Here is a 15,039-nt window from a genome sequence, read left to right as displayed (position 1 = left end):
TACTGTTTTGGTTTTTTTAAACAAATCTCCAGCCGAAGCAATCCTGACAGGATCTGAATAGCATCTTAGCAGAATGACATCTTTAATACAGCGAACTGTTGATCTGTTGTTGACTTGACTATTCAGGAAAATGTCCTAGAGATGGGGAAAAGTTATCCTTCAATTTTATACCAGTTAAATGCCTCCGTCAAAAGACATGTTAAAGAACTGACTCAGAATCAACATCCACTCCAGTACCACCACAGTTAACTGTTGTTTGAGCCCCAAATGTATTCTTGGCTACGTTCCTACAGCTAGCCAAGATGCTAGCAATGTAAGGATCATAGATCCTATTTTGCTGTGATGAATGGCATCATAACTTCCTTCTTTGTCCCTTCTCTCTTGCCTTGATAAACTATTTTCTTGTAGCAGCGGAGGGCTGGTCTACTCTGGCTACTTGTCTCTACTTCTTAAGCAGCAATGCATTTGGCCCAGACACTCAGTCTTGCCATGGTGACATCTCACAGTAATATGATTCTCTCTGGAGTTTTGTCAGACTACAGTGAGGCAAGATTTCTTGGGTCTTTTTCTCACTAATCTAAACTGTTGTGTAATGCCATGCACTGTTAACAAACTGGTAACTCTTTGGTCCAAAAGCAATAGCATTTCAGTAAAAAGGTAAATTCTGTATTGCAGGTTTAGAAGTGTTTGGGATACATCTGTGTTGTAAGGTGTTGTATAAGCACAAGATAATGTGTTTCCATTTCAAGAAAAATAGCTCACGTTCAAAATATCTGCTACTGATGCACCGTTCTTCATCTCTACAGACAAAAAACATTCTTCATGCAACTGATGAGTCATAAGCAGCACCTAGAACACCCCCAGGACTAGAGATCCACCTCTCTCATTTTCATAAACATAGACCCTGGACATTGGTCCACTGGGAACATATTTTACCTTTTTTTGCCATTTGAAAGGAGAAAGTATCCTGTACAGAAATATTTGTCAATAGCATGTGGTTCCTAGTGGCTTCTACATTCCCATAAATTGGCACCTATGCACATCTGTAAGTCAGTAGATAATAGCAACAATAATCAAGTGTAAACATTTGGCATGTAAACATGTTTTTTAAAAACTGAGACCACAAAATACCATGCAAAGTAACTAATTAGATATGCTATATTGTACCTTCATGATATACCGATTGGAGATTTTGTCATCAGCAGCCACATATAAACGGATGAAGACAGAGTTACTGTATTGACCACGAAGAGTTGCCAAGGCTTGGACTAAGCTAAACCTCCTTTCTGACCACAGCCCTTCAGGTCCAATGTTGGATTCCAGCACAGGCCAGCGGAAAGGTGAATGCCTCAGTATACTTAACAGGGGTTTCACATCAGCTTTTTCAATTTTATCTGAAATGTCAAAGTGTGACAACAATTACATTGCAGACAATTAAAATCCAGCAGCAGCCACACGAGACGCAAAGATTTTTCAGCATGGATCAATTTCTAGGCAAGACAAAACACAATAGCTGAAACCCAAAGCCTCTGAGCACAGAAGCGCGGGAGTCCAACCCAGTTTATCTGCATCAAGAATAAGAGAGGCAAATCAGTGCCTTTCAAAAAAGGCAAGGGCTGGAACTCAGTCAATTAAAAAAACATTTCTCACTTAGGAATTAGCATAGAAACTTCACTGTTTCTGAGAGGGGGTTATTGTACATAATCAAAGCTAGAGGGGTCAGCATCTCGGCACCGAGGCTGCAGGGCAGGCTGTCTCAATTGCTGACAGTCAGTCTCAGGCCATGCTGGAAGAAAACTGTGCAGGACAAAGTCTGAAAGAGTCAGAAGGACAAAGGGCACTTTGAAGGACAAAGTCCACTCCCTCCCAACTCATCTTTCACCCGTGCAGCTACATAAAGGTAGTGATGTGTCCCAACCCAGTGTACATCACCTTACAGCAACATTTACAAGATCAGGAAAAAAAGCACTCCACAAATGTGGCTATAGGGTTCCCCATCCAAACTTATTTGACATGCAGATAACTTGAAGCTAAAGAGTCCAGGGCTGTCTATACCCAGCCCTGTGGAAGTGTTTTGATTAAATGAATTTAGAGAAAGGTAGAAGGTGCTGAGCTCCTTCTTACAGGCTCTTGAAAGTGTAAGTATAAGAATTTCATCAGAGGGCTCCTCTGCTTTACCAGGCACTACCACTCCCCCAGGGCATGGTTTGGGCATCCTTTTGCACAGATAAATATCCCTTCACAGTTCCCTGACAAGCAGAGGTCTCTCTAAAACTGACTACTTGTGCCTTGGTGTACCTCAGTCTCAATAACCAGCTTCAGAAATGTGTAGAAGACCCTCTGCATTCAGTTGAATCCAAATCAGCGAAATCTGTGTGTCTGCACAAAGCTTCACAGAGCTCCACAGAGAGCAAAAAAGCCTGCCTTTATAAACACAGGTAACGCATATGTGTCCCTCTCAAATCAGGCCACTTACTCTCATTCATGCAGGATGTGTAAAGGATCTTGGCCTTCTGTACAGCTTCACTGTCTCGTCTTTTGCTGATGGGTTTCTCAAGCAATGCTGAAAAAAAAAAAGAAAGTTTTTTCAATACATCAGAAAATGTAGGAACTGTTCGCCTGTCTCAGCATTTGCTTTAATCGTAGCCTTTGTTTAATTAAGGATGAGGTTCCACATGTATTTTCTTAAGCCGTAACACAGACATAATTGCACTTTTTTCAGTCCCCAACAGAGAAGGATTTTTTATTTATTTATTTTTAAGAGGACTGATTTAAAGCCAGTTGACAGATACTGCTTATTACTTGTGCTCACAAACAGCCACCCTCAGCAAACTGAGGGGACAGGGAATCGTGGGGCATGAGTGGGAACCAGCACACAGGGCAGGGAGTCAGGAATTCTTTCAAGTGGCTCAGCCTCTGGTGCTGGTACGTTATGAAATCGGGGTCTAATGGAGAAGGTGACAGGATGCCAGGAGCAAGACTGCTGGCATTCACTTTTGCCAGCTCTGCTGCTGCGGAAAGAAAGCAGCAGAGAACTGCCCCGTTGTCTGTCAAACGCACACAACCTCAGTCTTGTAAATGACACAGAAGGCCAAGTGTCCAACTACTATTTGAAAAGCTGCACTATATAGCTCCTTCACACTATAGGTGTCAGCCTCCTTGGTGCCTGAAAGCCAAACTAGCTTTTCTAAGCTATCTCCCTACATTCCTTGCATTCCTCACATTATGTTATGGAAGTGAAATAGCATGAAAAGTGCATCTGAATCTCAGCAGTCCACTCTCAGCTGCCTTGAGCCATTTTATCCAAGTTGTAAATCAGCTGTGATACAGCTGCAGATACACATACTGTGGCTAAATGCAGAGGCAGTTTAGCTTCAGCGAGATCTATCAGCTCAGGTGCAGCACAGCATGAGCACTTCCATGGCCAAGAGAAGCAGGGTAGTACTTTGCACAGCACAGAAACAGGGCTAGCAAACACTGTCAGACCTGACCTGGTTTTGTAAGACCCAAACAGGTCCTGCACAGCATTACCTTATAGTTACTGGGACCACTGGAGAGAGTGGCTTTGCTGGAACCATCCCAAGTCCCTCCTGTTGTATGCTCAGCCAGAGCTAAAAAGCCTTGAAAAATTCAAGAGTGCCTTCTCTATACCATACTCGCCAGTGCTCTGGGTTTCAAATGAGCAAAGGCATAGTGCGGATTGGCCCTGTGTGGTGCTGTGCCTGAGCTAAGAAGCATGCCTCACTCAAAAGGGGGAACAAAGTGCAACGCGAGAGTCCACTGGGACTTCATAACACCAGCAATGGCAAAACGAAACTGCTTCCACATGGAGCTTAATCAGGTGTCAATGCAACGTTCTTCTCTGCCAGTACGGGCTGGAGTGATGCAAAGTACTGAAGAGGTGGTGGTGCTGCCATCCAAAAGCAACCCCCTCCTGCAAACGGGCAGCAGCTGCTCACTCTCCAGCCCCTACCTTTTCCAGCAGCTCACCAGAGTCCTCCCTCCAATGTCGCCTCTCATGGGAGGCAAAAGTCCAGCTGGGTGGTACCACTAGATTCTGTAGCTGAGAATGGTCTGGGTTTGCACTGCTCCACTCAGTATTAGGAGCTCACTGCTGGAGGTAGGATTTGAAGACACTTATTTCCCAGGATTTCCCTAGCACCTTGAAGAACCTGCCATGCCGTACGTCTCAGATATTCCCCACCTGTGCTCATGTGAGCACTCAGGGGACCATACTGCTGACCTCAAACTGTTTATTAGTCAAAGAATACCCTAGTGATGAACAAATGCCACTTGTTCTCTCCCTCCAATCCCTTTTCTCCTTAAAAAAAACCCAAATCAAACCAAAACAAAACCCAACACAACTCGTTTGCTTGGATCTTGAGAGATGTAATGAGATCATTCCCTTTTAGTTATGGATAAGATTTTCCCTAAAAATACTGCTGGACGGGATTCCCAATAGCTTTGGTTTCAAATCCTCAAATTGTTAATATTTCTCAGCTTGTTAAATACAATATAATGCCAATCATTGACACATATCTTCAGTGTGCACAGTTCCTAGCAGAATAATCAAACCTGTTCATGTTTTAAGAATGGCATTTTAAAAGAAACTATAAATGAAATGTCCATAAAATTAAGGATGAAAAAATACACTCCTATTAAAGCCATTGCAATAACTTCTGTTCCTTGCCAGTGAGCTGCACAGCCATGAAATTTTGAAGCTAATAAAATTCAATGGCTGAAGCCCAGCTAAAGCTCAGGAGAGATACAGAGGATGAGATCCAATAAAATAAAATCAACTCTAGAAATACACCTGCATAAAATCCTACTAAAATCAGACCTGGTGTTTTCCCATCAAACCATCTCATTATGCAACAGAACAAACCTGTAACACTCCCTCCACTATTGCAAAGAATGAGGTGGGGTAGATGCTGCCAATTTGCTCGGAATTCATTTATGAAGAAAATTCTTGGTTCTGATGACGTAAAATTCAGTGATCAAACATGAAAGCCTTAATAAGATGGTTGAATCCTGTGGACACTGAAAGAGGGGATCTGATCCATGAGTGCTCTTTAGACTACAGAGGTTCCTTAGCCTTAGCCTCCAGCTTTCAGAAAGATTTAGAAGCTCAAACCTGGAGCACTGGTCACATCCACTTGATTTCTGCATTAGCTAGTGTAAAATCCAAATAGAAGGTTTAGAAATTCGCTTCTTCTTTAACTCAAATACATGCGGATTTTACATGTCCTTGAATATTTAAATTCTTCTTAAAGGAGAGCAGCAAGAAAAGGCAAGAAGCAATGCATACTAATCAAAAATATGGGTAATCAATTAGTCTATTTACAGGTTGCTGTATCCACGGAAAGAAAGTCACTACTGTGATTGAAATCAGTGTAGACACATCAAGCTAGCTTTAAATTAGCAATGTCAGGTACTGTGAGTAGTCTGGCCATCGTAGCAGGCTGCGACAGCCCCCCTCCTGCACTGAGCATATCTAATTGTGTGGGTCAGTGCACGCTGAGCTCTGCAGTGCAGCATTTTGAAGGGCTGCAGCTCAGAGTCTCTGCTCTCTGAGGACCTCAGCAAGTTGAACAGACCTGTCTCAGGGCTATCCTGCACTCTCACCAGCATGGAGAGGCGCTCTCTGAACAGTGCTCCATCTCTTGACGTGCGACGTGGCATGTCAGGCTCTCATCTACACTAAGGGACATGCCAACCAGTGACCCACTGAGAGAAAATCCAGCCCCTCTGAAAAAATTCAACTCTTAACTATAGCTGGCTGGGATGACTGTCTTTCCGCCTTGAAAAATTTTAATGGCTTCAGATATTTTCTGTTTGGACACCAGAACGAAAGCAAAACCTATAAGGTCTTCCAAGGGACAGGAAGAGAAAAATCACCATGGATCAGTTAATGTTCAGCCTCATGAGATACCCACAGACCTGCTGTTTAGTTCCCTACTCTGCCTTTCCAAGCAGCTGCTCTATCCCCTCACTAGGGGATTGTGTGTATTTGTACAAATCCACTGAGAAGTTCAGTCTAGTAGGCTTTTCTTAAGTCCGGCAGCTGGAAATAAAAACTGTGGCCAAGTTAGGGAGGTGAGGGTTACCAGCATTTTGACTAAAGCAGCTCACTCAGCGCTGAGAAGGACATTGAGTTTGTTCTTCTTGCAGCTTTCTTCTTTTTTTTTTCACTCAGTTTTCTTGTTTCAGAATGAAAAGCTCCAATTCTCTAAAGCAATCTTCCATTTTAGGACTCCAAACCTTAACTGAATGCAACTTGAATCTATAGACAGTTTCAACAGACCAAAAAAATATATCCTTCACCAGATTCACTGACTGTGTCCAGCTTCAATCAACATCTTTTTGCTTCTTCTTTAAATAACAATTTTTAGGAACAAATGGCTTTGACCAGACTAGGAAACACACAGCACTCCAAGGATATTAAAAAAACCCCCTTGAAATAATGGTTCATTTGTTAGCTCCCAGCTAAATGTTATAGTGCTAGAGATGGAATAGCAATCCAGCTGCAGAGATTAAAAAAACCCCACAATCTAAGCTGATTTACAACCCTCTGAAAGAGCACGGAATCATTATTAACAGCAACCACAATTTAACAACTTATTGCTGCTACTGACTTACAACACTAGCCTGCCACAAATGTAAAGTGGAATATCATAGCCAAAAAGCACCAAGACAAGCAAAGTGAACCAGCATAGCTTAAGCCACCTTGAATATAAAGTCTGCGATCATGGTTCCCTAGCCAAATATAAAGTACACATTTGATGGCTGTTCTAGCAAAGTAGCTCTTCTTCAGTCATGTCTTTTACTTCCTTCACTTTCAAATTAATTCCAAAGTCATTCTCTTCAGGATAAAAGGGATCTTGGCCTGCACTACTGATCTCAGCACCTCATTGTCCGTGTTTCCGTATGCACAGGATGCTCAGATGCAAGATTTATGTTTCCCTTCACATAAAACTTAGTTATGGCAAGTGTCAAAACCTATTGGTAATTCTGCGCTGCAGCACTGAAATAACGTAACTCATCTCATTAAGCAACTACCACTTGCACAGTCAGAAACCGGCTAAAGGTGTTCATGATATCCTAAGCTCTCTGAGGCTGCAAATCGCTTCATCATTCATTTTCTTCTACCAAGGGGCTGAGGGCAGGGAGGTTCCCATTGCAAATCAAAGTTCTTGTACTTCTGGCAGTCCAGGTCAGGTGGGTTTGCATCATTGCTCTCCCTGGCTCTTGTACAAAACACAAAGGCTCGGCATTGCCAACAAAAAAACACTCCATAGCTGGGAATGATCCTCAGTTGTCTGAATTGTAGATGCTCAGATAGACAGTCAAGGAAAAAAAGGCACAGCTGGGGGAGGTGGGGAGATGGGGTTGGGAAAGGAAGGAAGTAAGTTTATATTAAGTTGCCTTCAGATAGTTCTTTTCCAGGGCAAGAGGGCTAAAAAAGGCCAGCTTCCTGTGGTTCACTACCCTACAGTAAATAGCAATCATCTGCTGTTAAAAGTGAGAGCAAGGCACTTTGCAAAGTAAGCTTTGCTTGTGTGTGTGTGTGTGTGTTTATTTAACTGCGTACTATTCTGAAGCTGCTAAGGATAGTCTTGTGGCTAAGTGCTACCTTTAATCTTACTTTCCATTTCTAGCCCTTGTTGATTTTCCAGCCTACTGTCTTACACAGCTTCACTTAGGTTTTCAACCACCATATTTTATTTATGTCACTGAGAAATCCTGCACCTTTCCCTCTTCTGACTTGGAGTGCATGAAAAAGGGATTGTACAGCCAGATTTGCAGGGAAAAGAAACATGCATACCATTTATTCAGATTAGGAATATTGATTCAATTTATCAGTGTCCTGATCTGCAGATTGTATATATTCTGTATGCTATCAGACAGTTTTCTATGTACACAGTTGAGTTGCATTCCTGAGAGACGCTATGTGATTTGCTAAGCTTATTTCTTATTCTAGAGAGAAAAATGTAAGTTTTCTCTGCACTTTCCAACCCTAGATATGGAGAATACATTGTGCTAGTAAAGACAGCACTTTTTTCTCCATTCTTTTTTGTCCTTATCCTTTTACAAACATTTGCTGTATGTGGAAAATGCAAACTGAAGTGTTTGCACGGTGATATATGACGATGACCTAAAATATATTATAATGCTTTGTATCTTGAAGAAAAACAACTGCATGTGCAAATATCCCAGTGGGAATATGCTTGGACTTTAAACAAAAAAAAGCTACACAAGGACCCCAAGGGGACATTCCATTTCCTGGAAAGTTGTAACCCTGGAGGAGTGAAAAGCTAGAAGCAGACAAGTCGTTCAGCATGAACTCCCAGGACAATGCAAACAGCGGTCTTGAACTACAAAAACAGAGATTTATCAAAGTGGGGAGATGATCTTATTGTTGTACACAGGCTGGTGAGACAGACTGGAACACTACCTGCCCTTCAGCTGTCCGTATTTTAAAAACAATGTTGGATAGCTGGACAAGGTGCAGAAAAACATCACAACCATTTGGTTTTTTCTTTGGGTGGAGTGGCTTGAGAAATAGAAGGGAGGAAAAAAAGCCATGCAGTGAGGGAGCATGATTTGTCTCACAAGAGATGGTGGAAGGGTGATGGGATTACAGTATGAAAGTATTTCACTGTTAGAAAATGCTTGGTGCCAAAGAGGTCTTGAGTCTATTGAAAAAAGGCACAAAGCAAGCCAACAGTTGGCAGATGAAGACAAATTCAGCAGTGACAGTGATTAACCACTGGAGCCAAGGAACCAGAGGAGATACTGGCTTCTCTGCCCCTTAACATCTTCAAGACTTGATGCTTTTTTGGAAGATAAGCTTTAGCCCAATGTGAATTATGTTTTATCCCAGTGGAAGCTATTGAGCTGCATTACATGGGTAATGTAATTGTCTGTGATACAAGAAAGGTTGTAGGAGATAATCTAATGGTTACTCCTGGCATTGCACTCTATACATTTAGGATAAGGATCTCAAAGCACTCTTAGACATGTGGGACCACGGAGATACAGCCATTATCCATTGTTGCAGATAAAGAAAGTGAGCCACAGAGGATTAATTCCTCCTTATCTAACTCACGTCAGTCCTACTGATTGGAACAGTGCTCCTTTATAAGCATAAAGCTTGCTGAACTTGATCCAAACACTCAAAGAGCTTGATCCTTTGGAGATGGTGAATGCCCCTCAGTCCCTTTAATGTCAGTGACAGCGGGAGTTGCTCAGCATTGCCCAGATGATGCTCAGTACTACAACTAAAAGCAATTTGTAATGCACTGTTTTCAGGAGCAGATCCAGAAAGCAGCACAAGGGCTTCTCAGAAACCCATGCCTATTCATTCACTGGGCCAAAGGCAGAAGATGCGCTCTTGTCAACTATGTCCACAGTAAGGACCTATCAAAGTCTCACGCAACAGCATGCTCTCCCTTTGGTTTGGGTCGCAGTAGCTAGCAACCAGATATTTGTTCCATATTGCATGTTTACGAGCTTCAGTTTCTTAGACCAAAATGCAGGAACTCTGCTTGTGGAAGGGGAGTTTCTTTGCAAATACCTGATGACAGAGAAGGTGGATTTCTCTTTCAATTCTTGAGCAATAAAGACTCTGTTCTTCACCCTCCCCTCTATGCTGCTCTACAAATATAGGGGTCAGGTTTCTAAACTGATGAGAAGAATAATTAAAAGAGCTGTTCACCCATCTACAGCTATCAGTCACAAGCTTTGTTTCCTTCCCAGGTTAGCACTATTATGTGCTACCTCTATGAAGAGGCAAAACCCAAGTTATCTTTTGGAAATTTGCAGGACATCCTCTGATGCCGCCAGCAGGATGTTTTAAGGATCTCCTGTGAGGAATGTCAGCTTAAAAGCAGAGAGAAACCTACTCAAACCTTGGTTTGAGTTTGGCAGTCAAACCAAACACACAACACTTGTGTGCAGAATGTCATTCCCTGAGGTGCCTGAGCCATAAGATAATTACGGTTAATCTAGTTCTCATTAAGAATGTCTAACCCTTAAATGCCATATTTTCTTCACACTAAAGAGCTATGGCAAAAGAGTTCCTGAAAAGCAACCTCTAAAACCCAAGTAGCCAACTGCACTTATGCCACTAAGGGTATCTAAGGACTCCAACTATGTCATGAAGGCACTGCCCTTTCTTCAAACTCCCAGTGCACTGGATTTAAGAAGTCAAGTTCAGCACAGTTCATGGAGCAATGATTTGGCCAGGATGCCAAAGGGCACACAAAAAAACTTCAGAACCACGCTGCTGTTACGGAAATCACAGCCAGACAAACGTACAGTCTTAATTACAGTAATATGAGCTTACATGTTCCAAGAGTGATTATTTCAGAATGGTTTGGAGTCAGCTGATGTTCATTTAGAGTATCTGGTTTCCAATTCCTTCTTTTCAGAGCCCGAAGTTAAGCGGAGGAGAGCTGGCAGTGGTAAGTTTTATGGATGAAGGCCTACGAGGGGCACAATGTTCAACCTCAAAATAAAAGCACTGGCCACAGCATCTAAAATTATACACAAGCCTGTTGTGATCACTTGACCAATGGTAACTTCCCTGTCTTGCTACGTGAAAATATGAGTTTAATAGATTGCAACAAAAACAGTCCAGGTTACGAGACTGTCAAAGAAGAAAATCTGATACATATATTTTTATTCTCATCAGTTCGGAAACCTGACCCCTATAGCTGGAGAGGGTGAAGAACATATATATATCTGTATGTTCTAAAAGGAAGTGACAGACTTAACTGACATATTTCAAAGCTGTACATATTTCTTGGGAACAAGACAAGTATAGTCAAGCCAATATTATTCTTAGAGTTAAATCTGTTCTCTCTGAGCACTCTCCTGAAAAAGACATGGCTATCTCCTGCTGTAGGACTCAACATTTAATGTTTCAGTACAACTTTATCCCTCTTAGCAGGTTTATGAGCACAGGTCAAACTCCCACACTAATGCACCTGCCCAGCTTCCGTTTCAGAGCTGCTTTGCATCTGGAAGCCTCAGGAGAAGAGCAGAGCAAGTTCTCTCCTGCCTGGAAAACACCGCAGAGACAAACCTCAGTGGAGGGTGCAGAAGCCTGCTTACAGTTCTCTTCTGACACCAGTGTAACCCAACTTCAAATACATAATTTCAAGGCCCGATTAAATTCCTTTATGTCTTTAAACCACAAGTTCTTCTGAGAATTTCTCCTGCTATGCAACTTCAGTGTACAGTACAACCCGTTTCCTCTATTAACAATTGATAATAATATTTGGTTTTTGAGGCTTCCCCAAAATATGAACTAACCTAAATTTATTTATTTTTGTAAACTACCAGTTCTGCTAATCATTCTGCAGTGCTTCTTGCTAGTTCAGGTGTCTTGTGCACAGTCCAACATGTGCAGTCTGGAGTCCTCATCCCCACCAGACTCTTTACAAGAAGTGAGCTGCAAATGATTGGTTTTTAAATAAAAGTTTGTTTCCAGGATTCCAAAATAAGAAAATACACTGTTTAAAGATGTAATTTTCACTCCCTCACAACTAAAAAGACAAACAATGAAAACTTTTCTCACCACTGTAGTTAAATAATTTTTAAAAATACCAGCACCTTACTGACATTAAGGCTCTTTTTCCTTTTTTTTTCTTGGTGGCTGTAAACATTGCTCAGTTTCAGAGGACTGGAAGGAAAGCAGTCAGAGCCTAATGCACTACAAAAATTATTTAAATGCATTTTATAAACACCTATTTTGAATTTCTAATGCATTATGGTCCAGATTTCTCTACTGTTTGCTAAATATATAAAAAACAAACTAGCATCAAAGGCTTGCAAAGATCTTTTTCTGTATGCTTAAAACTATCCTTGCCTAAATAAAGCTTTTCCCTTTGAGTCTAAAATAAAATAAAATAGCAAGTCAATAGACTTTTCTGGTGCTTATAATGTAGCTTTTAAGTTTTACCAAAGCATGTATTATTTCCACTTTCACATATTTTGTGTTCCCTCCTTAATCAGCCTTCTACTACTTTCTTACTTATTTTCTCTCAGTTCCCCATTGTAAATAATCAGGTCACTAGAATCATCTTACAGGAGTACATAAGCACTCGCAATAATCACTCCAAACAACTTTCATAAAGCCCAAGTCCTTGTTCACGCAGGAATATGAAATAATGCAGAGTACTAGACACAACTCAGATTGTCCTACCACCTGCCATATTGTATATTCCCACCTCTTTGGAAAGCAGAAGCTTCCACGATGCCAATGAATGGGTCTATTGGTCCCTTTTGGAAGGCCTTGTGTTGGCTTACACAGCCTCAGATATGCCTTAAATATAACAGTTTCCATATTTTCAAACCATTAACTTTTTTTTTTTTTTTTTTTTTAATAAAAACTAGCAGTGTATTCTGCAGCTCCAGGAGCTCATTCCTCAGAATTGTCTTTGTGGAGCTGATGCCTTAATCTAGGCCTGCCTTGTTTTGATAAACTGCGTCTCGCCCACCCCTTGTTTTATTTAGTGGGTTTGGGGGGAGAGGGTTGGTTGTTTGTTTTGTCGGGTTTTTTTAAAAGGCATTTAATGATGATCAACACACCATTAATCAATTCAGGCAAGCGTGTTTCGTATTTGATACAATTAATGTCCATCAGCCTATTTCTTGATGGCAGCGTCCATCTCACCATGGTTAGGCTAGTCACTCTTGAAAATAACCAGCCCATCATTATTAATTCCTCTGACATTCTGATAGAACATTTAATCGTTATGAATTAATTTTGCATTAATGATGATATAATTAATGTGTATTTCCACAGGAATTCATGAAGATTTAGTAATTAATCAATTCATATAGGTTCTAATTCCCAAGGAACATAAATTAAGTAAATCAAACAAATGTTCCCAAACGCCAATTTCTTGAAAGGATGCTGTATTTACACAAATAAACCCAGCTAATATACTGACATTTTAGGGTTTCCCCTCACCCCTTCCCTCACCCCTTGAGAACAAATTCCCCAATCCTTTTCTTGAACATCCATTTTGGCAATATGGAAGTTCTCATGGAAATGGCATTCAAACAGCTGTGCTTACATAAACGCTTCCTAATGCTGCTCAGTGCCCTAATATGCAGCACATTTCCTAAATGACAATGCTGTTTGTTTCCAGTTTCAGCATTTTGTAAATTCTCTGAGTTTGTATATGAAAAGATAAGCACATCATGTTAGTTCCTCCAAAAGTCAACGAACATAACTGTACACAAACTGTAACAAAACCAAAAATCATCTTATGGGGATGTGAGAGCCTCTGTTCATAAATCTAATTTCAATAATAAATCTTAATTTTTTGAGCAATATTCCCCCCTACCCTACCCTACCCTGCCCCTCTAGCCTCCCAGTATTATGCTGTAAGGGATAACACATGTCATTATAATATTAGGCACAAGAGTTTAAACTGCATTTAAAGCAGAAGATTGCAAGATTCCCAGTTGTTACAATATAGGTGGAGCTCTGTACTAAATGGCAGCATTAAGATTTACTTCATTATATTAGTACTTTCAACATGTACCTGCATACTTTTTTTTGTTAGTCAGAAAATGGGAAATCAGATGTCATGGATTGCTATGCCTTCCAAGGTATGAATTCTCTTTCTGCAAAATGACCAGTCCAAAGTACAGTCATATAGTAATTTTGAAATTCAATATCTACAGATATGAACATATCATCCTTCCACAAGCAACAGCCAAAACAGAGGTTCACTGTAAATCCAGAGGGAATATTGTGCCACATGTGGAACAGCAGCGTGCCATAAGCCCCACGCCCGTTCCAGTGCAGGGCTCGCAGGAGGATGCCGCTCTGGTGTCCTGACCAGGGAGATGCTGTGGGAATCCTGTGGCTCAATTACTGCGCTGCCTTAAAACCTCATTTAGGAACGAAAATTATCTCCTTTCTGTATTCATGGTTTCCCAAAATCACCCATTACAAATACAACTTTCATTTCGAGCAGCCACAAAGCCTGGAAAAAGTCCTGGCTTCTCCACCTTTGACTCAGGTACTTCATTTTACCGAAAAGCTATTAACTTGTTGCCCGGAGAGATTTACCTGACTTGTGCCACTTATGGTTTTTCTTACATTTAGATGAATAAGCCATTATAGGAAAGATCTGGACCACTGAAAAAAAATGTCTGCACTGTTGAAAAGAGATCCATTTGTAGCAGAAAAGACCAAGCAAAACAGCACTAAGCCCTGTTGCCGTTTGCTGCTATCTTGTGATTCGGAAGCAGCTATCCAACACGAAGATATTGGAGGCAATAACATAAATACCCTCTGAGGTTTTTTATTTTAATTACTGCTGGTATTCTCCCTCTTACTTGGGACAGCTCTCAACCAGCTACCTCTGAAGAAAGAAGTCACAAAAGATGGGTCAGCTAATACAGAAGCCTAGGGATGAGTGTCAGCAGCTACATTACAGATTTCATGGGCCACATCCAAGCCATCCCAGTGGTCCCAACTGAGCACCTGTTGAAGGCTGGGAGAAGAGAAACCAGCCCTAAAGAGCCCTGTGGCACAGGGTCCTCTGTGCAGGACAGCAGTCACTCAACACCACCAGCAGCTGCTCAACACCAGCTTCATGGATTTGTCCAAAAGGACTATCCTATGGTCAAATAGTACAAATTTCCATACTAAGATATTTTTACCTTACTGGTTTTACTTAAAAAAGAATTTATTTTCTAAAGAAAACCATTGCAGATTTTCTTGGGAAAAGTTGCCTACACTGCCAAGTTATTTTGTTTGCTGTCTGTCTCATGTTCTTTAAAAACCCACATACCATATCCTCCTAAAAGGCCTCCATTTCTTTCTCTTTGCCACACTGGAAATTCCTCACTTTAAATTGACTGGCATTCAGAAAATAGCCACACTAGAAATCTTAGCGCAGCAAATTAGTCTGAAGTAGGTGTCTCACTGGGTGAGGATCAGTATGGAGACTTAATCTGTAAACTGGCTTCCACAGACATAAATTAAATTTAAAAGGCCTGGAAGACATG

The 15,039-nt window shown here is 41.2% G+C and overlaps 1 protein-coding gene across 1 annotated transcript in view; it reads right to left on the bottom strand.

The window, feature by feature from the left end:
* The window catches only part of PHEX (phosphate regulating endopeptidase X-linked), a 112,969-nt gene that overhangs the window by 83,514 nt on the left and 14,416 nt on the right, over positions 1 to 15,039 (bottom strand). The window contains exons 4-5 of the mRNA XM_050909927.1: positions 2,477 to 2,563; positions 1,168 to 1,394 (exon numbers count right to left, since the gene is read on the bottom strand). Coding sequence (XP_050765884.1) covers positions 1,168 to 1,394; positions 2,477 to 2,563 — 314 coding nt within the window. The remainder of the gene's footprint in view (positions 1 to 1,167; positions 1,395 to 2,476; positions 2,564 to 15,039) is intronic.

Source organism: Gymnogyps californianus, chromosome 1 (assembly GCF_018139145.2).
Source record: "Gymnogyps californianus isolate 813 chromosome 1, ASM1813914v2, whole genome shotgun sequence".
Taxonomy (NCBI): Eukaryota; Metazoa; Chordata; class Aves; order Accipitriformes; family Cathartidae; genus Gymnogyps; species Gymnogyps californianus.
Note: the sequence above shows the minus strand (reverse complement) of the source record. Positions and strands in the feature narration are given on the sequence as shown.